Raw genomic sequence first — 24704 nt, 5'->3', positions numbered from 1 at the left:
ATTCTCACACTACATAAAGCCAAGCACATAGTCTACTACAAGAGAGAAAAAAAATATTTTCATATTCAGTGTTCCTTTCTCATTTCTTTTAGGTTTACTCAATGAAATCTGTCTGCAGAATTTTTGGAGTTGCTTTGTTGTTTGTTTTTTTTTATGTTACCAGAAAACCAGCCATTAATTGGTACCATACAAAGGTACCTTTTTATTAATGCTGGAATCTACTGAAAATAAAGAAAACAATTATATTTGCCATGTCCAAGTTTCAGTTTTAATAAAAGCGCCTTTTTCGCTGTAAATCAAAATGTTAAAATATCTTTGATATGAAAGAATATTTTCTACATTCAACAGATTTCAATACAAATAACATGTTCACCACTATCAATGGACTATTCAGACAAGCAGAACAATGCTAACTCTGTTCTTTCTGTGTATATCTCAAGGACTTGCTTACAGCTAGCAGAGACAAGAGAGTTTATGAGCAAAATTGGTGGATGCAGACAAAAGCAGGGGTAAAAAAAAAACCAGGCAGAAATATTTTCGTATCTTGGAAAAAATGCATTGTTTATCTTTGCCTCCCACATAGGTAGTTTACTCTAAAACTATTGAATTCTGGAAATATAGTCCACAACTCAGTTTTCAGTACAATTGCAAAGAAGGAAGCAAGTATTATAGAGTTTCTGAGGTTAATATTAAATAGATTGGCATGTAGTGATTGTACAGATCCTAAATTCTTCATAAGTCTTCATATAACTTTCATAAATATTAGAACAAGATATGGCACTTTCAAGAGCAGGTTATATCCCTACATTAAAAAAAAAGAAAAATATAGATATATTTATGTATTTCCTACAGTTTCTAATAAAACCCAAAAAGAGCTACACCATTAACGTAAGTAGCCAGAGCAGTTACAATGAAAGAACAGGAGAAATGAATACTAAATGAAACAAATGAAAAACAAATTATATGCTCTGAAACCTCTGTTCTGTACCAGTTCAGAACAGATAAAAGAGAACTCCTCCTTCTCTGCCCCTGGAGTAATAGTGAGGGTGATGATTTACTTGTGTTAAATAAGCTGGTTCTCTCTAGCGCTGCCTTCCCAGTACAGCTGTTTCATTGTTTCAATCACGGCGCTTGTCAGATATAAGCGTCATCCACGGTCAGTTAACTCACATGGCAAGCTGCAGACCTCATGATTCCATTAAAGAACTTGTCAAAATTTTACTAGAATACTCAGTCTATTCAGACTTTGAATGGAATTTTAGCTGAATACCTCTAGTGATCTAAAAATCCTAGCTGTAAGAAAAAGTAACACAAAATACATTACTAACTTCTTTGTCAGTGTTTTCATCTCTAGCTTCTGATGAAAAGAGATGGATTATCCAATCAAAGTTTGTCACTAAAAACCTGAGCTTTAACCATGAAATATTATGGAGTTGCTTCATTTGTGTTTGGGGGAAGAAAGACCTCTCCAGAAGGAGGTGTTTTAAGTATCTTGATTTTAAAATGATGACTGCTATACACTCCCTCATTCCCAATTGATGAGGAATTCTGTATTCACTATATGTCACTGTTTAGAAGACAGGATGAAATTGTTTTTCTTCTTTTTTTAACTTAATTTCCTTCCAGTTACAAAGCAGTGATACATATTAGGTTAAAAGCATTGTGGACTATTAATGATTAATTTAAAACCAAAATATAACTGTAATGTCCTATTCCTGTAGCCAAAAGGTTATTCTCTACATTCAGCAAAACAGGCAAATTAGGCAGTATATTCCCTTTCTCAGAGGAGACTAGGAGCACAGAAAGGGATCAATACTGCAGAACTGATTCTGGAAGAAAAGTTTTGGAATATGTGACTGCTAACATTTTTCCTGAAGAATTTTTCTTTATGAAATGAACACATAAAAAAAAAAAAGTGTGATAGAATTAAGACAGTTTGTGAGAATTTCATATAAGAAAGGAGGCAGGAAAAGACATTATGGATTCCACAGATATTTCTTCCCACAACTGTAAAGCCAGAGTGCCTCTGTACTGTTATGATGTCAGATAGACAGAAAAAAGTGACAATCATAACCAAGAATACCTCTTATAGTTTATTTTGGATTTTTTTTTAATAGGCAGGAATTTCAGCTCCTTATTATAAATCAAGGCTGCTATATTGAAAAACAAACACTCTTAATTACACAACACCAGTTTCATTTAAAAAACACACCTGCAATATACAGTAAATATTTCTGCCACTGACATTTACAGATGAGTGGTGGCCTTCCTCTATTTATAGTTCATTTTGCATGACTCTTAATTTCACATTAATTGACTAGCAGTATTAAAGCAGAATTTTCTTCTGAAAGTCTCTGAGCTAATATTGTCAAGTTAAACATCTGAAGTGCATATGGTTCAAATGGCACTTAAAAAGTCATTAATGATTAGATCTTTTCAAATCTGTACATTAAATTATTAAGAAAGAAAAAGAAGATAAAAGATTATTTTTTTTATTTTTATATTCATTTATATTTATCTAACTATACATAACTGTATCTCCATTCCCACAGTGGTATATCTTTTCAATTAAGATAATAGAGTTGAATGGTTTCAACCTAAAAAATCTTGAGAAAAATCCATCCATATGCTTTTATTGGCTAACAGTTACTTGAACAACTGGTTTGGTTGGTTCATTGATTGGCTTGAGGTTTTTTCCATACGACTTACATTTTAATAAATACTAAACAGCTTTCAAATTAAATCTTTCAAAATTAATTAATGTAACAATTAAAGGGCATCCACTTGGTTCTCAAATAAGCAACAATTTTAATATAAAATAAACACACCCGCGCATTCTGGGTAGCCTTTGGTTTATTTTTTTTTTGCTTCTTTTGCTTTAAGAAGAGCATAATTTTTTGTTTGTTTAAAGCCATTTGATTTTATTTTTCTTTTAGATGCCTGATTTAATTTTATATTAGTTGTTTAGGTCTGCTTATACTTTAGGTATATTTAGCCCCATTTGGAAATGCTTGTATCTCCAACCAATGACAAGTCCTACCCTAATGTACAGATGGCTACAGTGAGATGAGATAAACCCCAGAATGAGTTACAGTTGTTTCTCAGGAATAAATATTTTCATAATACCTCTCATTTAATAAGTACATGGAAGAATATGGCAGAAAAAATGCTTTCAAATCAAACATGATTTGTACGGTACCTCTTGTTCCTTGGATTTCACAGAGGCAAATTTAATTAGCTTACATATTCTGAAGAAATGGACAATTATTTAATCACGGATATCTTATTGCACTGTGTGCTATTGCAGATGGTATGTGTGAAAAGACACCCTGAACAGCATCAGCTTTAAATGCGTGCTTGGCTAAGTAATACATCTGGAGCTATACTTTCTGGAGTACACTAATAAAATCCATGATCAAATCAAAGATAGAGGGAAATTACTCTATAAAACTACGGTAAGGTCTAGTATTCTTCTTTTCCCTTTGTTGTAGCTTTGTTCAATGAAAGCCAGATTAGAATCGTTTAAAGTGCAAAACTTACGTACAAAAGACAGGATGTAGACTATGCTAAATTAAAGTTATGGGTGTTATGTTTTATTATGTGTAGATCACAGCTCAAGTTATGAAGATACTGTAGAAGTAAATAAATCAAAAGATGTAATTGATGAATATTTAACACTAAAAATACAAATAACCATTTAGGTAACATTTGTTTCATTATTTCAACCTCTTTTTAATTATCTCTAGTCAGAAAAACGTGTTAAGAAAACACACTACGGTAGCACCCGAGGGTGCCTAATTTTAAATTTTTAAATGAAACCAGCTTAGAAAGATATTTTGTAAGAGATGCTTTGTATCCACTTACCCAGTACTGTATTGTTGCAGACAGATAAACCTCAATGATGGGAGGTACTAGAAGTTCAGAAATAACAAATAAGTTACATGATTACATACCTTAAGAACATCTCCTTGGGCTAAGTGAAATGTTCTGGCAGAAATATTGATTCCTTTCCCTGCTTGTACCTGAATACTATAAATACATTCATGGTTGTTTTCATAGTTAAGAGGATAATTGGGGGACAATAAGATTCCTTCATTATTTGTCGTGGAGGCTCCACATTCAGCTGCAATTAAAAAAAAATGTTAAGGCATGTTTTAATAGAACACATAAATATTTTTAGTAATGGTGATAATGATAATGTTAATGCAACCTAGTTCAACATTAATAATGTTTATTAATATCTAAAATCTAGTTTTAAGTACATGAGCATGACAGTGATCGGAGGCTACAAGAATATTTCCAAATTGCAATATTTTAATAAAAGTATGTCATAAACCACTGAGAGTTAAAATAATATTAATGACACATTTCATAATCATATTTTTTATAGACTCTTCCTTGAATTTTGTTGGATTTGTTCCAATTTCTCCAACACTGAAATTCATAAAGACATACAAATTAAATGCAGGTAGAAGAATTCTATAAATTTATTTGAGTATTTTTTATATATACACACACATGAATAAACATATATGTGTGTAGATACATATATTTACACACAGGTTAATGAATTTATTTTTTTTTCCCCTCTGGTATTATTTAAGCAAGGCAACCAACATAGCCAATGGCGTAAATCATAGTAGGAAAATATTATGTTATAGCTACCAGATAAATATAGAAAAAACAATTTCAATAACAAAAAAAAGAATAAAAATATAACTTCCATGAAGGAAAAAAAAGTTAATTTAATTATTTTCAAGTAATACAGTTATTATTTCAAGAAGTAAAGCTTATAAGTTAAGACTTTGGCAATTCATTTAATCACCCAAAAAAGCATGGAAACATAAACACTTGTGGCAATGCTTCATTAGGCATTATTAACTAACTTTCACTTCCAATCTTACATTGGAATATATACATATTTTTAATGAAGTAATTTTTAGCATTTAGTTACCACATATTTTAAATAGTCACTGAGAAACTATTACAATTCTTTGCCTCCCTTTTTATTTAATCTTGATAAATGGCCATTATAGTGCAATAAAAGAGTATTTCCTCTCATTTTAACAGATGTAGATTAATTTTAAATTCAACTGTAACAATAAATTTTATAGATTTATGTTTGTTTTTAGGATTATTTCAATATTCTTGCTGCTTATTTTACCCACTCTCATGTGAATTCATCTTACTTATTTTAACCTGGGAAGTTAACTGATTTATAATTTCACAAAATAAGTAATGTTCTGCAAAACTAATGGTAATTGTAATGGTTTGCAAAGAAGTTTAGGCAAACTATGGTGTCTATTCTAAAAGCTTTTATTTTTTATAATATTATTATAACCTCTACCCCAGACTTATTTGAGCAACATTCAGGATATTGAAATATGTATTTTGTACATGAAATTAAGACAGCAATGACAAAAAATCCTCAACTTGATAAACTACCCTTTCTGTATGCAGCTAAAGCAGACATTGCACAGAAAGCCGGATCAGGCACAGATCACAGAACAAATGTTTGATGACTACATCTAATTCAGCAATATAGAGCAAGTACCCAAATAATTAAGGTGACATTATTTTGTCCTGGAACAGCTGGATGCACACAATCTAAGCAGAAGTGGGAAACCTTCTATACCACATGATCACATCTATCCTTTTATTGCACTCTCAAATAAATGGGTATTTGCTATTTCAAAGATGCATAGGTCACTTTGAATTACCAAAGAATGGAGAAAGATGAGCATAATTTCAGGATTGTGAGATCTCTTTTTCCATTCCAGAGGGATATAAAAGCCAAAAGGCACAAGGTAATTATGGTATTAAGTTGATCCAGCAACTCTGGGCTATGTCAGAGCTATAATTCAAAGCAATTTTTAAAAATCTGAACACAGCAGTAAGCTAACTGTTAGGACATTGTTAGCTAGTATTTTAGAATCATGCTAAGTTTTCTGTTAAGAAGAAGGATGTCACCATGTCATCATGTTTCATGTCATTGTATTTATAAATATGATTTTCTGAATTTAGAGAGAGAATATTGTGTTCCAAGCTGTGGATGTCCCATCCCTGGAAGCATCCAGTCAGGGTGAATGGGGCTGGAGCAACGTGACTGAGTAAAAAATGTTCCTGCTTATGGCAAAGGGATATACCACATGGTCTTAAAAGGTTCTTTCCAACCCAAAACATTCTGTGATTCTTTATATCTTGTTTTAGCAGCCAAGAAAGCTAGTTTAGTAAAAGCAGTCTCAAAAACCACAGCATAATAGAATTTCTCCCATAGCATCATCACCATTCCATGAAGGCACACAGCTGCTTCTTTTGTACACTCCTCAGCAGAATTCTGACAAAATCAACAGTTGGTTCCTGGCTTCTCTCCTTGCCTCCCATCAGTGCAAATTATGGCTTAAAAAGCCACAACAGGACAACTAACCCCAAAGGATCCCCAAAGGAACCCACCTGCTCAGACAGGAGTTAGGATTATATTTTGGAACAAATGTTAAATCGAACAGGGAAGGTCCACAGTTAATACTGTAAGGGGTTCTAAACTACAGCATAGATAGTTCTGAGAATCTTCACTCCTATCTATAAACATGTGTGGATGAAAAAGCAAGCAGGGAACAGAGCCTGTATGAAACTGAGTCACACAGGCTTCTCACTCTGGCCTGAGAAATCATAAGAAAGAATCCAAACAGTCCTTGGTGAAGGACAACAATTTGCAGGTGTTGTTTAGTCAAGGGGTGGTGTTCCACTTAACCAATGTTGGTGATGTGCACCTTTAATAACCAATGAGAGGTATACCTCTCAGACCTTCTCGAACATATGCATAAAAGAAGATTAAGAATAATAAACTTTGCCCTCTTGGACAATGCAACTAAGAGAGTCATGTACTGCTTCACAGTATCTAATATAGCGTGACAAACATCAACAGGTGGGTATATTGTTTAAAGTCACATGGATCTTCATGGGACTTCCAGTTTCTTTCTATTCTCTGATGTTAATACTACAGCAAAGATAAAAAAGAGACCATAATAATTCTATTTGCATTTAAGTACTGAATAAAAAAGTGTCAGGAAAAAAAAATGTAAATGGAGTTCTTAAGTTTAAAATAAATACAAATTTAAACACATGCAATTTTTTCAAAGTGCATGAAAAATAATTTTAACAGGCATTACAGTGAGTGAAAGATAAAAAAAGACTCAAGAGGCAAACCAGGATAAAATAAAGGGAATATGTGTAAATAGGGAAACATAGAAGAGAGAAAAGAGGTGACAAAACAGCATTTCAGAAGTAAAGGGAATGGATCAGAGAGCTTGTAATCATTCTTTAAATCATACATAGAGCTGTTATCAGAATTTACAAATATTTTTAACTGTATTAATGTCTTGTTTTAGTAATATTCCCTGTTTGACAGAGATAAAAATCAGGCTGCTTTATTAATAAAGTTTTGGGATTTTAAAAAAATTCTACTTGTCTCAGCTGAAACCTAGAACCTGCCCTACACACTTTTCTTGTATGATATGAAAAAAAAATAGGAAAAATATTCCACTTCCAGATATATTTTCACAAAGACTTTAATTCAGCCTAATATAAAGTAGAAGAATGTAACAGTAAGTGAATTACTGAAGTGAATTACTGTTTTCAGACTTGGGTAGAAATAATAGATTCATTTCAGTATTAGAAAGGAAAATAAACAAAAACCTCAAAGGAAAAACAATGAAAAGCAAAAACTTCTATAATAAGATAATTATAATAAAAGACTGTTATGCTTTTGGCTATGAATGTGTGTTCATTGCACCTTTCCATAATAAAACAGATTTTAACTGCTGATTATTAGTGTATTTAAATTCTGTAAGTGAGTGAGATATCATTGTGATTGCAAACAAGGAATGAAATGCATATATTTGGGTAACTTAACCATTTGAACACTATTCTTCAATGAATCAAATGGCAAATAGAATAAAATAAAATGTAAAAAAATAAAATAAAATAAAATAAAATAAAATAAAATAAAATAAAATAAAATAAAATAAAATAAAATAAAATAAAATAAAATAAAATAAAATAAAATAAAATAAAATAAAATAAAATAAAATAAAATAAAATAAAATATTTTTTTAAAAGGATAATATTGCAATAATTCTCCCAACTTTACTGATTAAATTCTTGCCATAATTATCAATGAACATACCATGGTCTGCTCCTACAGATCAAAATTCAGACAGAGTGAAATTGTTTTCTTTAATACAATCTTTTAGAATCAAAATACAAGAGCTACATCTAGCAGTTCTGTGTTTTGGAAAGATGGTATCTCTTGGTTAGGAGACTGTATTGCAACAGCTTGACTGGACAAATAAGCAGAAGCATTCTAAAAAGGATTTTATCTTTAAACAACTTTGTACTAGATTGCAGTTACTTCAAAAACTGTATCTAAATTCAGTGCTCAACAAAGGGTTTCTTATTAAGCCGTTTGTCTTCAGACGTTCTACCTCTCCAACTGAAGGCTGGCAGAAACCAGAAAATAGACTCTTGTCAAAACAAGGCAGCAAAACTGATGATAGCAGAAAAATTCTGAAAGGATTAATTTGTTACTAAAGCTTTCTTTCTGTGAATAGCATGAGTCATAAGGTTATCACAAGTTTTCCAGGCAGTTTTTACATTCTGACAGGTTAAATACAGGGAACCCTATGCTGATGAAAAAAGTGAAAAGAACGTTGTCTTCTTCAAACAGAAAGAATAGTGGGGTTTCCTTTTATTTTACATTGTTCCAAAATACAAGACTTCCTTTCATATAGAAAAAAAATGATTAACAGAAATTTCTCATTATGTACCTGCAATACAGGTATCTACTTCCTAGTTGATGTGAACATCAAAAGATTCATGCGGCTGTTTGTGTATTAAACTTCTATTCAATATTCTTTGGCTGTTTTATGACTACATTATTTATCTTATAATGAAAGACAGTATTTCCATATCTGGGAAGATCCTGTATTTATGACCTAAAAATAATTTTAGAAAAGGATGATATTTTTACATCAATGGCCAAATGGCCAATGGCCAAATACAAAAGAAATCTTTCTTAGAAAGAATTGCTTACATTATTAATGTTATTTTTCATAACCGAGTGTTCCAGCTGACAAGAATGGGTAGGGGTCCCCTATACTTTAAATAATATGATCCTGCATTGCAGTTGATCAAAGGAGGATGAAGAAATAGCATGACAAATGAGCTTCTGCATTAATGTTAACAATGAAAATTGTATTTTAAAACCCCACATTCTATATTAGATTAATTTAAACTACCATGTGCATGATTTTCCTTTAAACTAATGTAACATTCTTATAAAAAACCCCAATGCCAACAAAAGTATCCCAAAACAAGAACAACCAAAAAAACCTCCACAAATAACTCAGGAACGGCTGGAACTGTTGGAAATTTAGTAAAAATTTTCACATGGGGAACAGGAACAGTTAAAACTTGATGCAAAATCTTAAAATACATAAGAAATATTAGGAAACTTCTTATTACATATTAATGCTATTATACTAACATATGACGAGACCTCAATGGCTGTACTTTGATTTTTTCAGGAATCCTATCCCTGAAGAAAATAATAGATATATAACATACTCACACTTTACAGAAGAAATATTTAAGGGAATAAATTTACTTCTGATGAACAGAAGAAATTTTAGTATTCATTTGTTCCAAGATGAATCAATGGCATTTACAAGTGGATATCACTATCCTTAAACTCAGAATTCACGCTGCCCAAACATTCCACATATTAAAAGAAGTCTCAAAACGAGCAAAAGGACATTTTTTGAAGCAAAATATATTAAAAGCAATCTTAATCTTAAATGTTTTGCATGCACAGAAATAGATAGAGCTATGCAGATGAAGGAAAATCATAGGTTTAAAGAATAGGAGGTGCAGAGGGTGTCCAATGGTTCTCTTGTTAATATGAGAACTTACTACAGATGTATTGTGGAACCTTGCCTTCCTTATTTATGAATATCCAGTCAATGCTGAATTAATTTTTTTCTCTCATATAATATAACCTTTCAGACATATTTGAAATATCTGTTATTGGTGTTCTTTGAAAAGCACCTTAACTAAAAGCTTGGCAAAAAAGCCAAATCAGCAAACACCTCGGCAAAAAATTTCTACCGGCAAAAATTCATGTACATTATCTGAAAAGTATGCATCATGACAGAAATGAATGAGTTTGCCTGTACATATTTTATGTCTTTTTGTCTTTTTTATTTTCAAGGGGAATTTTCAAGGGGATTTTCCTTAGAAATCTCTAAGTCCAGAATTAGAGACTGCTTAGGACCTACTGAGAAGAATGAACAAAAAAAAAGTGAAAGCACAGAAGAAAAAAGTTTTAATGTCAGTGTCTTCCAGTGAAGGTTTAGCAGTCTGGAAAGAAACCGTGTGGCCCTAAGAAAGCCAATTGAAAAGACTTGATATGACTAGGAGGCTATGAAGACATAGATTATTTTACACAGACATAGAAAAAATTAGGGTCTATAAATTCAGACATGACAGTTATAATGAAATGTAATACAATTTGGCTATTGGACAGCCTTAAAAGGAATGAAAAAACAGATTGGAAAAGGGCAGGGGAGAGAGAAAAAAACCAAAAACATAAGAAATCCTGGCATAATAGAGACAACTTTCTACATTTCTCTGAAAAGCAATTCCAAGAAAGAAATATGTGTGCTGAATACAAACACCGCATTTTGTTATCACTTGAGTATAGCAGAAAAATAAATCATGAAACTAAGGAATGACAGTGTTCTAACAGATCTTTAATCATCTTCATTCCATTATTGATTACAAGAAAAGTTTAATTTTATCAATGTCACTTTTTTTCCCTTTAAAGCAATAATAATTGCTCTTGTTTCTTCCTATCTGTAACACAGTTACAGGAAAATTCTTGTAAGCTATCTATAGCAATGAAAATTATAAAGAGTACTAGGCAAAGACATCTGAGCTCCAAACACATCTGAACATTTCAGACACACTACAACTCTATGAAGGCAACTCCATATTCACAAACTTAAGATGATTTCTCTGCTCTGTTTTACAAGCTGGAGACAAACCCCTAGCATACTGAGGAAAATGTTCATTCCTTAAGACCACCCAGAGTTTAGAGTTTACTTTTATAAAAAGTCAAATGTGAACATGCATTCATATTTACTGTAGGCATTGTTTCAAGAATGTATTACTTAGAATCAAAAAGTGACCTCTTTTTCACAGTCCATGGAAAAGTTCAAAGCAATTATTTTAAAGATTATGGACTTTTTCTGTCATCATTAGATACACCCATTTATTAACAGCTTGTTCTGTTGGCTGTGTTGTAGTTAATTTGCAGTAACTCATATAGACTGTGTTTTAGTTTTGTTAGCCAACACTGAGTGGATAACACACCAAAGTTTCAGCTACCATCGAACTATTCTTGCCCTGTGAGTGACTACAGACATCTACCCCAAGAAGTGCTGCATCATGTGATGCACAGAAAAATGGAAAATATTTGTGCTTTTTTTGAAAAATATTATTATAAAAATCGTTGTGAAATCGTACTGAAATAATACCATTACTTGAGAAATTCAGCCTTAAAAATTCAATATTCTTTTTTTTTGTTATTTGAACATTAGTTTTCCATTTAAAAATTTCTAATTTCAAAATTTCATTTCTTAAGTCTTCAGTCAAAATTTTTGAAAAAAGACTATCTTTATAGACTGAATAATAACATTAATTAATAAACATTTATCCATATTCTAAATAAGAAAATGAAAGACATCTTCTAATATTCTGGCAAATTATTTGGTTTAGAATTGATTATGATTGACTACTCTGTTTCAAAACCCAACACATTGGTCTTTGTTGTACACAGGGATGCTTGGCCTTCCACCAAACCTGTCTTCCTTGCATTCTATTCTTGTGCTGACAAGCTGAACACAAATACTATGATCAGTGGTTACTTCCCAGTTGATGTTGTGTGTATGTGAAAGTGCCCATCATATCAGAAGCATTATCTCATTAAGCATTTTGACAAAAAACACCAAACATGAACAACAGTAAAAATACATAAATTTTGAGCCCAATATAAGTGGCCAACAGGAATTTCTACTCATGTCTAGTTTGAATTTAATTATTATGACATATAAATTAATCAAAATATTGACAAATGATACTTATCGAGGGAAAATTGCTAATTAAGCCATTCTAATTGAGACTATCTTTTTTTTTCAAAAGTAAGGAGAAAACATGTTGACTATAAAGTAATTTATTACTTGTGTTACAGCTCTTCTCTTTTCCCCCAACAAACAAACATAAACATTATTTTTCTGGGTCATGAAAGATATATAGCAATTTTTTTTGCATTTATGCTGCTGTGGAAGTTTCTTTTTGCTGGTAATTTACCAGTTCATTTTATATTAACACTTCCTGAAATTTATTACTGAAATTTAACCTGTCTTCTTGACTGTGCACACAGTCATTATTATTCTTATGGTTAAAAATTCATCAACCCCACCACATAAAGAACTTTTATTCATCCATTTCTCTGATTCAGCTTCTAAATCATCTCTTCTATAGGAACATATATAAATGTGGTTAATGCATAAGTTAAATTCATAATTTTCCCTGTACTGAGGTAAGCATAGGAGTGGTTTGGACCTAAAAGTGTTGATACAGTAACTGACAACAAAAGAGGAAACACATAATCCATCCATAGGTACTATGCAATCAACATCTGAAAGACATTTACATTTTGCTAACATATAATTTGGTATGAAAAAATAAAATATGTTAGATGTACACTGATACAGATGTTTTCATATATAAACCTTTCCATATAGTATATACTCTTTAATAAATTTCAGCAATATATACTCTTAAATAAAAAATAACGCAGACACTTAACTATCCTACTTTTTATAGATCTTATTGCTTTAACAGTTCTCAACAGGATTGAAAACCATATAATTTAGGAAGAATTCTGCTCAATTAATATTCTTTAGCCATTTAAAGCATAATTTCTAGTCAAAGCTACACAAATAGGCTACCTCTACAGTGAGTGAAGAGTGTTAGGCAGGAATCATCAGAAAGTGTTTCTTCTCAATTATCTTAGCTATCATTTAAAAACCAGAACAACTGTTCTAAGGATATTCTGAGCATATGGTTCTTACATAGGATGTCCAGGTTGACTTTGCTCCTATAAATAGACCTAGTTTTTTGAAATAAATCTGGTCTAAGCGCTCTAACTATAATTTTATAATACAGGTATCACTTGGAATCTTGCATTGAAAAAAATAAAAAAAATTCAGTTACCTGACATCTGAACTGCTAAATGCTAATTTAAATTTATACCCAGTTTTCTAAATTTATTAATCCAAATAAGAAGAGTAAGCATTGTGCCTTTAATTTTAATTGCTTTCAAGTATGGACTAAGAAGTCCATTTATAGTTATAATATTAAATATAATAAAAAAAGGTTGAAAAAATTGACTAAGGAGATGAGGAGAATATGATAGTACATTAAAAAGAGGTGTATTACTATGCTTTTCCATGCTCAAAATCTGCAAGTCCATGGACAATGACTACACATACAAGCAAATGAAAGCAGCTGACCACGTACCCACACACCTTGGCAGAGGTGCACTCCATACTCGTCGTCCACCACCAAGACAAATAACCTCTGAAGCTCCTTCTAAACGATATCCAGAGGAACAGGAGAATGTCAGAATATCTCCAACACCAAAATTAAACCCTATTCTGTTACCAAATTGTGGGACCCCAGGATCTTCACAAGGTTCAAGATTATACTCTGCAAACAAGAGCAAGTCAGGTTGTATGAGAACACGTTCTCTACCACTCATATATGTAATCTTGCAGTCTAGTAATTACTGTTTATTTCCACCTGAATAGCAATACAGGCATCAGATTTTAAACCAAATTTTTAGTGCAACTGTTAAATTGATAATTAGATTATGTTGAAAAGTGAGGCAAATTAAAATATTCACTATCTTTTGAAGATGTATGACACAACTTGTTTTATCATTCTTGTAAGAGCCATAAATAACTCCAGTAAATAAAACATATTTTAAAAATGGTACAACAAAACCTGAATAGTTGACACCTCGGCTCATCTGAAATTTCAGTAACTGAAATTAGACTAGTTCTGTTTCCTCCCCTCACTTGATAATGTGTCTTACAGTTTACTGACATTTGTTCATCATGTAGCACAAATATGTCCTTTGCCTCTATAGAGGCATAAAGGTTCACTTGATTTAAAATTATTTTGCTTAGGTAAAAAATTATATAATTTTTCAGTCTATATATTCATTAAAATAATTTCAATTCTTTTTTTCTTTATATAACATACAGAAAAAATTCCCAAAATAGCAATTTTTCAGAAGCCAGATAATACAGGAATTTACTTACCAGAGAAAGAAATATTAAATCCTTCATATGATATTGAAAAATCTGAAATAAACCGCAACTGAGCTCTGAAATTTCCATAGAGACCAGCATTGATCGGTGAAGGAAGCTCTGAGCCAGTCAGACGTGCCAATGGCTGTGTGAAACTGCCATTCTCTGTTATCAGCAAGTAGTCATGATGATCCTCCAAATGAAATGTGTAGAAGGTGAATTGCACACCTATTAGAAAAAGTACAATTAGATTTACATATCGACCTATTAACATCCATGTAAGTAAGCCAAGGTTAAAATCCATGCATTGCATTATGACTCATCATTTGGAAAATGAAGATAATCCATTTTTTCTAAAAATTAGTATCTGTCCTGGCTTTGGAATTAAAATGTATTTGCAGCAGGTTTTATTTTGACACCATCTTGAACTTTTCCTTTAGCTTCAAAATTTGGACATCTGATTTATAGAATTTAAAGATATGTGCTTCCATTTTTGTGTAAAATCCAGTGATGCGCTATGTATATTCAAAACTCCTAACAGTTAGTGGCAGAATAAAAAAAATAAACCTTATTTCTTACAATCACCAGTATCCTTGAATAGAACCAGTGAAAGGAAGGATTATAAAATATGTGATATTAAATTTTAATGGTACATACAGTAGCAGCACCAATTCCCCCCCAAAAAATGGGAAGTGTCTTAATGATGTGTCACACGTCAATAGTATAATGTTTTTGCCAATCATCATATATAAATCACACATCTAGAAAGGAAGATATCTCCTGGAACACAGTAGCAATAAAAACACTTAAAGATCAAGACAATTAAATCACTTCTGCATTTTTAACTAAGGGTTAGAGCATGATCTTTTGGTAGAATGTACAGAAAAGCCAAGAAAAATAAAGAGAAGAATCCATTAGCTATCTTAAGTGATTATGGATAGCTCTAGTGTAATACCATTTTCAGTTTTATCATGTAAATTATAAACCAATAATTCAGTCTCTACAAATATATCTGATGATGTAATACTTAGGATGATCCATTCATATGATTGCAGATTAACATAGCAGATGAAGATTAATGAACTTTGGGTACTTACATGGCCAACAGATTTTGAATAGCAAACATAACTTAATCAAAAAGGAAAGAAATAGTTCCTACAGGCTCAACACTGCACCACTCACCCTACTCCTGCCACCACCAGCCCCAAATTTCCCAAACAGGGCCATAAAATCCAATCTAGATATACTCTGCTTGACTCAGCTGTCTAAATACAAAAATATTGTACCCCTTCAGGTGTTGTAGGTTACCTTTTCTAGAACTCAAATGCATCTTTGGAAGCTTTCAGTACAATTGCCCGTTACTGGGTTTTGTTTTGGTTTTTTTGTTTGTTTTTTGTTTGTTTGATTTTGGTTTGGTTTATTTTTTGTTGGTTTTTTTTTCATAATATTCTTGAGGTTGTCTGAATAGCATTAAACATTTATATGAATGCAACACAATCACACCTAAGAAATACAGCTTGTATGGGTATCTGGAATGCAAGGACACTCAGTTTATGAACCTGGTAAAGGACTTTTCAGTACAAGAAGCAAAGACAGGAAATGAGAGAAGTAATGAATGGTGTACACATACACGCATAAACTTTAATGAGCAGGATTAACTGGAGGTACTAACAAAGACCAGAATTCTTATGTTTCTGTCTGATGGTAAATTAGATGTATTACTGTAATCTTAAAGCAGTTAAATCTTAGTAATTGATGATAATGGGGGAAAGAATTTTACCGTGGGCCTCATGAAAATTATAAATTTGCCATAGAGTGCTTGAGGGAATTCATAAAATTTGAGTGAAATATAAGATACGAGTGAAAAAAGGGTGGGAAAAGAGAGATGGCTAAGGCTCTCTAATCCCTGCACCTAACAAGTGCAACCTGTCCTCTATTATTTTAAAACTCTACTCCTGACTAGCATTCAAATGTGTCTTCTGTCCAAAGAGTGAACACATGGATGATCACTAGTGAACATTAGGATGGACTGTCTGGGGAGCAGCATGACATCTTGGGACAACTGGAAAAAGGGCCATTGGTCACAAACCAGGCAGAACCTAGTCTGAGTAGAATCTGGAGTCCAGCTCCAGCTCCTGGGTCAGAATATGGAAGGTTGGGGGAGCACACTCATGTGCATATGTGAGTGTCACTTCTAACAGACTCCTTTTCCCCTCAGTCTGGATGGAGAAATAGGATTTCCTTGCCTGTGGTGTTCATGTCTGCTCCACTGCTGCTGGTGTTTCTATGTGGGTCAATAAGACACTTGCCTCTGTCCTTGTTAATTTGTGTGACCAGCCATGTACAGTGGCATCTTTGGAACACATGCTTAGTCTTGCCATCAGCTGGACATAGAAATGAGACCAATCAGATATCTTGGATCTATCTTTTACTTCCCTTTAAAGAGGCTGGAGAACCATTCAGCTTTTCAAGCAGATACCTCCTTCCCTTCTTAAAACTCCACACACATCACATACTCACTCTGGATCCAGAAAAACACATTACTTAGTAACACTGATATAGAAGTTACTGGATGAGATTTGATTTTATTTTATGCTTATGGTAAAAAAAAAAAAAAATAATCCAAAAGATTTATTCTGGCTTTTAAAAATTCTTAATTTACTAATTACATAACCAAAGGCATTCATCTATTTTGATCATCCTTTTTATTCTCCTAGCTTGTGTGAAAATAAATTGGCAAAAATCACACAAAGAATTCTGGAATTGAGATTGGGCTGCATATCTTTTGAATTAATGTATATAAATTTAGCTTGGAATTAATAAATCCTCAAATGATTGGGTTCTTTTTTTTTAACTTTGTTCATACAGGATATAGTGTTGATTTCACATGAAAAGAGCTCTTTAAAAAACCCATGTGGTATATATAGAAAAGAAGACCAAAATTCACCTCATATTTGTTGCATTTACTGCACTCCAAATTAATTTTGGCCCTTTTTATGCATGCATGTGTACTGAAACAACAAAATCAGAAATGCCAAAGAAAATTTTATGGTAGTAACCCAAAATAATGAAATTCCTGTGATTCACAGTTGAGCTTCACTGAGTATTGTTCAAACATCAGAGTCAAGGTTTAACTCAAGGGAATGTTTCAATCAATTTTCCAGATTGCCATGACATTTCTCAGCAAAACCCCAAGGTATATTACAGCAGTAGCTGTACAATTTGGTTTTCTTCAGAAAATATTCTAATCACATTAATATATGCTGTGCGACAGATTGTGTCTTCTCTGGGGAAGAATTGTAAAAGATATGTTCAGGTAGATTCCTTCTCATTCTGCCTCACATGCACCTTTCTTTATAAGGAGAGTTTTTAAAAATCTGAAATGAAGATAGGAAGACATAACACTGTAAAATGTTGATTCTCTATATTACAATCCAGACTATTGGGTGATGGGTTAATTAATTATCTCATAATAGATCTTCTAAAACATACCACTGTTGTATCACTCCATAAATTTCATTTCACCGTGTATTTAAATTGCATTCTAATCACAGATGAAATGCAATAATTATTGTCAACAGGTGTTTCCTTTTCTCTTCATAATAGTAATTAACGACACACCAACTATATTTAAAATAAATGTTCAATTCTCTAGTTAATATTTTTTTTTTTTAATAAAAAAAAGTTACAGCAAGTTGTAAAGAATACTCAAGAATTATAAAGCTGGTCCACAAGAATACAAATGGAAAATGAATTCTAAAACATTAGATACACTAGGAGAGTAAAATTAAAAACATATATTACAATATTGTTATTTAAAACAGTATATACAAACACAGAAACTATTTTTCCTAGCAATTCAACGTATAACATATATCATATGACATAAAATATACATCATAACTAAATCTCTAAATCTCTGCATTTAATTACCTCTTATTATGTAGCAGTATGAAGTTTTAACATAAACATGTGTGTATATGAAAGTACTGCTCAGAATTCTGGACCTACAAGATGTTTACTTTTTCTTAGCACTCTGACACCAAACTACAAAACTTTGTAGAAAAAAACCCCAAAATAGTCTAAAGTAAAAATCATCTCACTAATTAGTGGCCAGTAGAAGATACTCCTTGAGTTTATGATGTTTAAATTATACTAGCCATGAAATAGAGCAGAAAATGAGATATCCAGAACAAAGTTTATTTTTCCCTCTCATTAAAATAACCCATTTAAGTGTACGGGATTAATTTTCCTAAATGATAACTACATAAACCTTAGTCACTCAGTCTCCCCACAGACAATTCATCTAGGGACTGTATTAACCCGCTGGACATTACATGATAGAGATAAACAGGTGCCTTCAGAGGATAGTTCATTCTATCTGCTTTAGATACCCTTTCAGGGTGAAATGACTCATATCCTGAAGATACATGCATTTTTCCATTAAATACAGAAGTGTCCTAATTGACTAGCTCACTGTGACATAGAACTTAACTGTCAGAAATTTAAATTAAGTAAGCCTGTGACTTATTATCATAAAAGGACAGCTATCTTCCTCATGCAGTACAACAGGAAGAGCTTAAAGAATTAATAGCCTTTTGCCAACAAGTACAAAGTATGAGGATTTCACACACTATTTCCTACTGAGAGCAAATACCCACTCTACAATTTTTTCCAGCAGCTCTTTAAGCAGCATGAATCAAAATGTCAAGTTGTGAATCAAGTCAAATTGTGACATTGCGTTCATACTTAATAACATTTCCATACAATAATATAAAACTTACAGAATCATAGGTCATTTAGATTGGAAAAGACCTCTAAAACCACTAATCCAGCACTGCCAATCTACCACTAAACCATGTCCTTAAGTGCCACATCAACATGTTTTTTAAATAGCTCCACGGATGATACTTCCCTGGGCAGAATGTTTTAAGGACTGATAGCTCCTTCCACAAAGAAATTTTCTCCTAATGTCCAGTATATGGACATGCCCCAGCACCTCAATGTCTTTCTTGTACTGAGGGGCCCAGAAGTGGACACAGGACCACCAGTGCTGAGTACAGAGACACAATCACTGTCCTGCTCCTGCTGGCCACACCAACTCTGATCCAGGCCAGGATGCCATCAGCCTTCTTGGCCACCTGGGCTCACGACTGGATCATGTTCAACAGCTGTCAACCAGCACCCTCAGGTCTTTTTCCACTGAGCAGCTTTCCAGCTGCTATGCCCCAAGACTTTAACATTGCATGACATTGAATCAAACAAGAATGTGAATCTATAAATATGTGTGCATACATATATGAGTGTATATGTGCTTATAAATATCCATATTTGTACTGTTGTCTTCCCTTGTATATTTTATTTCTGCAAATTTATTTTATCAATGGGATTACATAAAACATTATAAATAATTGTTTTAAATACAACAAATTGAAAATTTCAGCTATGTGCCCCAACTTTTAAGTACTTCTCTAGCTTAGTTTTTAAGAAAAAAGATAAATCAGAAAAAACTACTTCATTTTCTAAAAATTAATTAAAAAAAAAAAAAAACAGAAACCAACCAAAACCTCCCAAGTACCTTTCTTCATAATCCCATTTTTAATTTAAGAGAAAGTGTTAAAATGTCTTTCAAGAATCCTGAAAAATGTAGCCTAATCTGACCTCGTATTTACTGTAGAATTTGCATGTATTACATGAAATACATGTAGAATTCTGTCATGTATTACTCCAAGAAGATAAACTATTATCCATCTCCAGTACTTGCCTTCAATTCTCAGATTATAAAGCTTGTGCTGTTATCCAATGACTTCTCACACAGAGTGCAAGATAAATGACTATAAGTCTAACAGTTTCTTTACACTTTCTATTAGTCTTTCTTGCTTATCAAGAACAAAAGATACATAGTCCCTTATATTCCCACAACCCTAAAAGCCATGCATCATACCTAGAGGTAACAAAGGCAAATGTAGTATGAGATGTAGCATCAGTAAATTCAGGAGGCTTTTTCACTGTGGATATTTAGAATCAAATTACATTGACACGAAGGCATCACTTGGTAATAAGATAGACTATGGAACAGCTGGAGCAATAATTTTGAGAGATACGCTTTGCCACTTTAATGCTTTAAGGAGTTTTAAATGGGACAACTAGTCAGAGTGATTTGACACCTAGATGAGAAACTATCACACTATTTGTACAAAATTGAATAAGGGGATCACACATCAGCACAATTCTCTGTATCTTAAGTCTTATTTTTATGTTATCAATAACTCTTTCTTAGAAGAATACATCATCAGCATACTTTGTCACATTTTTCATGCCCTCAGAGAGAACATTGATGAAATTCAGAATTGAACTTGTCCTCCTTCTTCTCCCTTTCATTCCTCTTTCTGTATTCTTTCCTGTATTACAATATAATTCTCCTTTTTGTGTTCTTACCAGCTAACTCTCTTGTATTTAATTTCTCTTAAGACATTTATCTCTGTCTCCTTCCCTTAACATTAAATCTTACACCTCTCTAGCTCCTTCCACCCATAGCACAAGAGTACTATGCAGTCGCTCCCATATTTAATACAGAATACCAACAAAAACCTGTAGGTTTAGATCCATCTCATATAGTACCAAAAACCTTTCATTTGAAAGCAACTAGAACACATTATTTCCAGGAAACTTTGCTACCTTAAATACCAGCTTCCATTTGTATCCTAAGCATTATTTAACCTCTCAGAGAAGAGTTAAAATCAGTATTACATCTTTTTCCTTAAGTCTACCTCCAAGAAATAACCACCTCTTCCTTAAAAGCCTTCTGTCCTTCAGCTTCTGTGATCAGTCATATAATTCTTTCTCAATGACTTTTCATTCTGTGGGAAGTATAAGGGCATAGCGCACTTCTGGAATTCTAGGAGATACTACAAGAAAATTAAACAACCCCAAAAATCAGCAATGCAAATCCAAGTGCTTTCATGCTAACCTAGGTCTACTAGAACAGAGAATACTGGACTTATATATTAAAAAGAAAAAAAAAAAAGTGGAAAAAGAGAAAAGGATTTATTTACCTTTTCCATGGGTAACATCCACAGTCCATGTGCAATTCAGTGAATTTGGATATAGGTCAGGATAACCTGGAGATAAAATTGTTCCACTAGGTCCTCTAACATCTCCACCACATAAAGCTAGAAACAAAGAAAATTATAACAATAACAATAATATAAAGAATAGAAAATGTACCGATATGAGAAAATGTAAGAAAACAAACCTAAAAATTCTGCCTCTAAAATTACTTAAAAGTAGTTACTTAAATGATTTAGCAATTTCAGATATGACTACAGGCTATTTTTATACAATAGAAAAAGAAATGCAATCTATGATTATTAATTTGTGTTTAATATGCATAAGAAAATCAAAATCAAATTTCATTAGCTGTTTTTTCAGGTTTTCTGGAGACTCTGTGAAAGTCATCAAGTTTAGCAGGGAGACGAAGGCAGATGATACAGAGCCAAACAATATCACTTAAGCAGAAGCTAAGGCTGGAGAATTAAAATGGTAAATCTTGGCAAATGAAGAATTATTTACTTAAAATATTTGTGCAGGGAAGGTTGACATGGTTTTGTGAATAGAATTAGAGTTATTGGTTATGTGTTTATGATGTTGGTGCTAATGACAAGTTCCAGTATAAAAATAAGCATTTCTATAGATTCATTAGCAACTTTATAAAAGTAATCAGTAATTGAGCAATACAAAAACTAAATTACATCTGGAATTAATGCAAAATATAAAAATTTAGTCATTTCAACACTGGCAAAAATGTACAGCTCAATGATTTTCTATTTCAGGGTTTTTGAAATATAACATTAATCAAAAAATCCTTAGTAAGGAAAAGTCTTGCATTTTAGAATTATCATATATCAATAACAGTTATTAAAATTCAGTACCAAGTTATTACATCATAGTTCTCTGAATATAGATTATCTCAGAAGACCATACATTATAAAACAAATGAATAGTTCTATTGTTTTTCCCTCAAGGTTAAAAGCATCTATTCCTTTCACTTTCCTTAGGCTAAATATATGCATTACCAAAATTATTTTGCGGAAATATTTTAGAATAAAACCAGTGAACTAATGTCACCAGTTTCAGGTCAAATAATTTAGACTGTCCTAGTAAAGTTGATTGCAGCTCTCCATAAGAGTCGTCCTTCCAAAGTAACTGACACAAATTCTCCTTTTATCTTTAGGAGATGTTAAAGGTCTTCTAAGATACTTTTGGAGAGATGTAAATGGCAGCTACTTGTCTGTAAGTCCAGCTGATACAAATATCGAACCCTCTTCTTGTTCTGTAAGCAGTCACTCACCTATTCCTTGCTCATGTCAGTGCTTCCCACCCTGCTGCCACAGCAATGAGGGTGAGGGAAGGAACCTGTCAAAGGTTGGAGGAGCGATGCCTCATTCTAGGAGATGCAGCCCCACCTGCACTGGCTGGTTTAACCTGCTCCCACCCCTCCTGTAACATCAGTAGCAACTCCTAATGCAGTGCTCAACAGTGTGACTCCTAAAGGGGGGAGAAGTTTGGCCCTTCAGTATGTGCTCAAACATCTACACACTTCAGGAGAAAGGTGCTGTGAGTAATTTGCTGCATCATGCTGTTTCTTCTGCTATGTCTTGATATTTACGCTGCTTATGGAAATTTCTGCTATACATTGATGAAGTAAATGGTGGAAGTTATACCCATTATGCCTTTGCTATTAATGTTATATATTTGAGAATGAATATAAGGACATGTCATAATTTTCTGCTTGTAGCTGTAAATTCATAAGTGATTTGAGGACACAGCGGATAGGGAATCAAGAGAATATCCAGAATATACCTTCATTCTCACCCTATACCTAAGCAGACACTTGTGTCAATGAAATATATGCATTTTCCAGACATTTCAGTAGCACTGTGGAATATTTTCATAAAGATCAATTATTTTTCATAATGAGGTTATGGCATTGCGTACCATCACTGTGTTCAGGGCACTAAGTATACATTTAAAAACACTTTTTTATGAATTAGAGATGGAATTTCATCCTAGGATGAAGACTGCCCTATCTTGCCTAGCCAAAATTTGTTTTATCGTTCTAACTATATTTCTGTTTTAAACATGCCTACTTGTCTGGATAACCTCACGATTGTTTTGTATGTGCTATTTCTCCTGCCAACTTTCTAGCCTTTGTTGGCCTAGTTGTAAAATGGAAATTTGCAAATCCACTACCACAGGCTGAAATAAGACATTCTAGGACCACATTTGCCCAATCTCTTCATTGTTGCCACAGGCAAATAACCTCCTTCCATATTAATTTTCCTCCTCACTTCGCTGATGAAGAGACAGTAAAGGCAAATACTGCCACCTTATCATCTGATCCTGCTATATTTAGACATTAGCAAAATACAGCCAGGGCTGTGACAGCATGCTGTTGGAGCTCCTGATGGTAACTATCTACTTCATCCATTAAATAAAAAAATACAGTCAGTTTTTATAATAATTGGATATAGACCAAACAAATAATATATTTTACATGGAGTGTTTGGAAAACCTTTCAGGAATGCAAATAGTGACAAAACATCTATGGCATGCCATCAGGCCTTCAGTGTAACTCTGTGAAGGCTAGCAGATGGCAGAAAAAGGCATCAAGGGAGCAGCCTTTTGGAAAATAAAGCCAAGCTGACAAATCTGAAATAGTAGATGTGCAACTGGCCCTGATAAGATGGCTAACAGCCCAAGCATGTAATATCACTACTAGGATCTGACTGTTTTTCAGAGTGCAAAGGAAAACAGGAGCACATAAAAATAAGAACAGCAAAGGAAAAACATACACATTACCAAATTCTGCCTTTCTTTCACTTTATCTGATTATAGAGAGATAGACGCTAGGAAAGAGTAAAAGTAGAATGAGTACTTAAGGAAATAATTAAAGCACTACTTTTGATTTCAATGTAGAAAATGAACACTATTTTAACACACCAATTAAAAATTTATCTTTTTTAATGCAATCAGAGTAGTTGAATCAAGACATGCCTCCATTACTGCTTTCCAAATAGTGAGAATTAAAATAAAAAAAAATTAAAAAAAAAATACAAAAGAACAAGAATAAAAGATCAAAAACTAACGAGAAGAAAATATAAAAGTGACTGTATATAATACAGATAGGTACCTGGAAGTATACACTGTGGTGATCAGAAATTATGTAACAATTTAAAAAGCAAGTTTTGGAAGGAAGATTCTAATTTA

The 24704-nt window shown here is 32.7% G+C and overlaps 1 protein-coding gene across 3 annotated transcripts in view; it reads right to left on the bottom strand.

Moving 5' to 3' along the window:
* CSMD3 (CUB and Sushi multiple domains 3) overlaps positions 1-24704 on the bottom strand; it is a 574655-nt gene that overhangs the window by 200668 nt on the left and 349283 nt on the right. For all 3 annotated transcript variants that reach the window (XM_086880080.1, XM_086880087.1, XM_086880091.1), the window contains 4 exons: positions 21491-21607; positions 14448-14663; positions 13642-13830; positions 3954-4123 (listed from right to left, as the gene is read on the bottom strand). In XM_086880080.1, coding sequence (XP_086736206.1) covers positions 3954-4123; positions 13642-13830; positions 14448-14663; positions 21491-21607 — 692 coding nt within the window. The remainder of the gene's footprint in view (positions 1-3953; positions 4124-13641; positions 13831-14447; positions 14664-21490; positions 21608-24704) is intronic.

Source organism: Cyanistes caeruleus, chromosome 1 (genome assembly GCF_971803275.1).
Source record: "Cyanistes caeruleus chromosome 1, bCyaCae1.hap1.1, whole genome shotgun sequence".
NCBI classification, from domain to species: Eukaryota; Metazoa; Chordata; class Aves; order Passeriformes; family Paridae; genus Cyanistes; species Cyanistes caeruleus.
The sequence above is the reverse complement of the archived record's forward strand: the minus strand, read 5'-3'. Positions and strand labels throughout refer to the sequence as shown.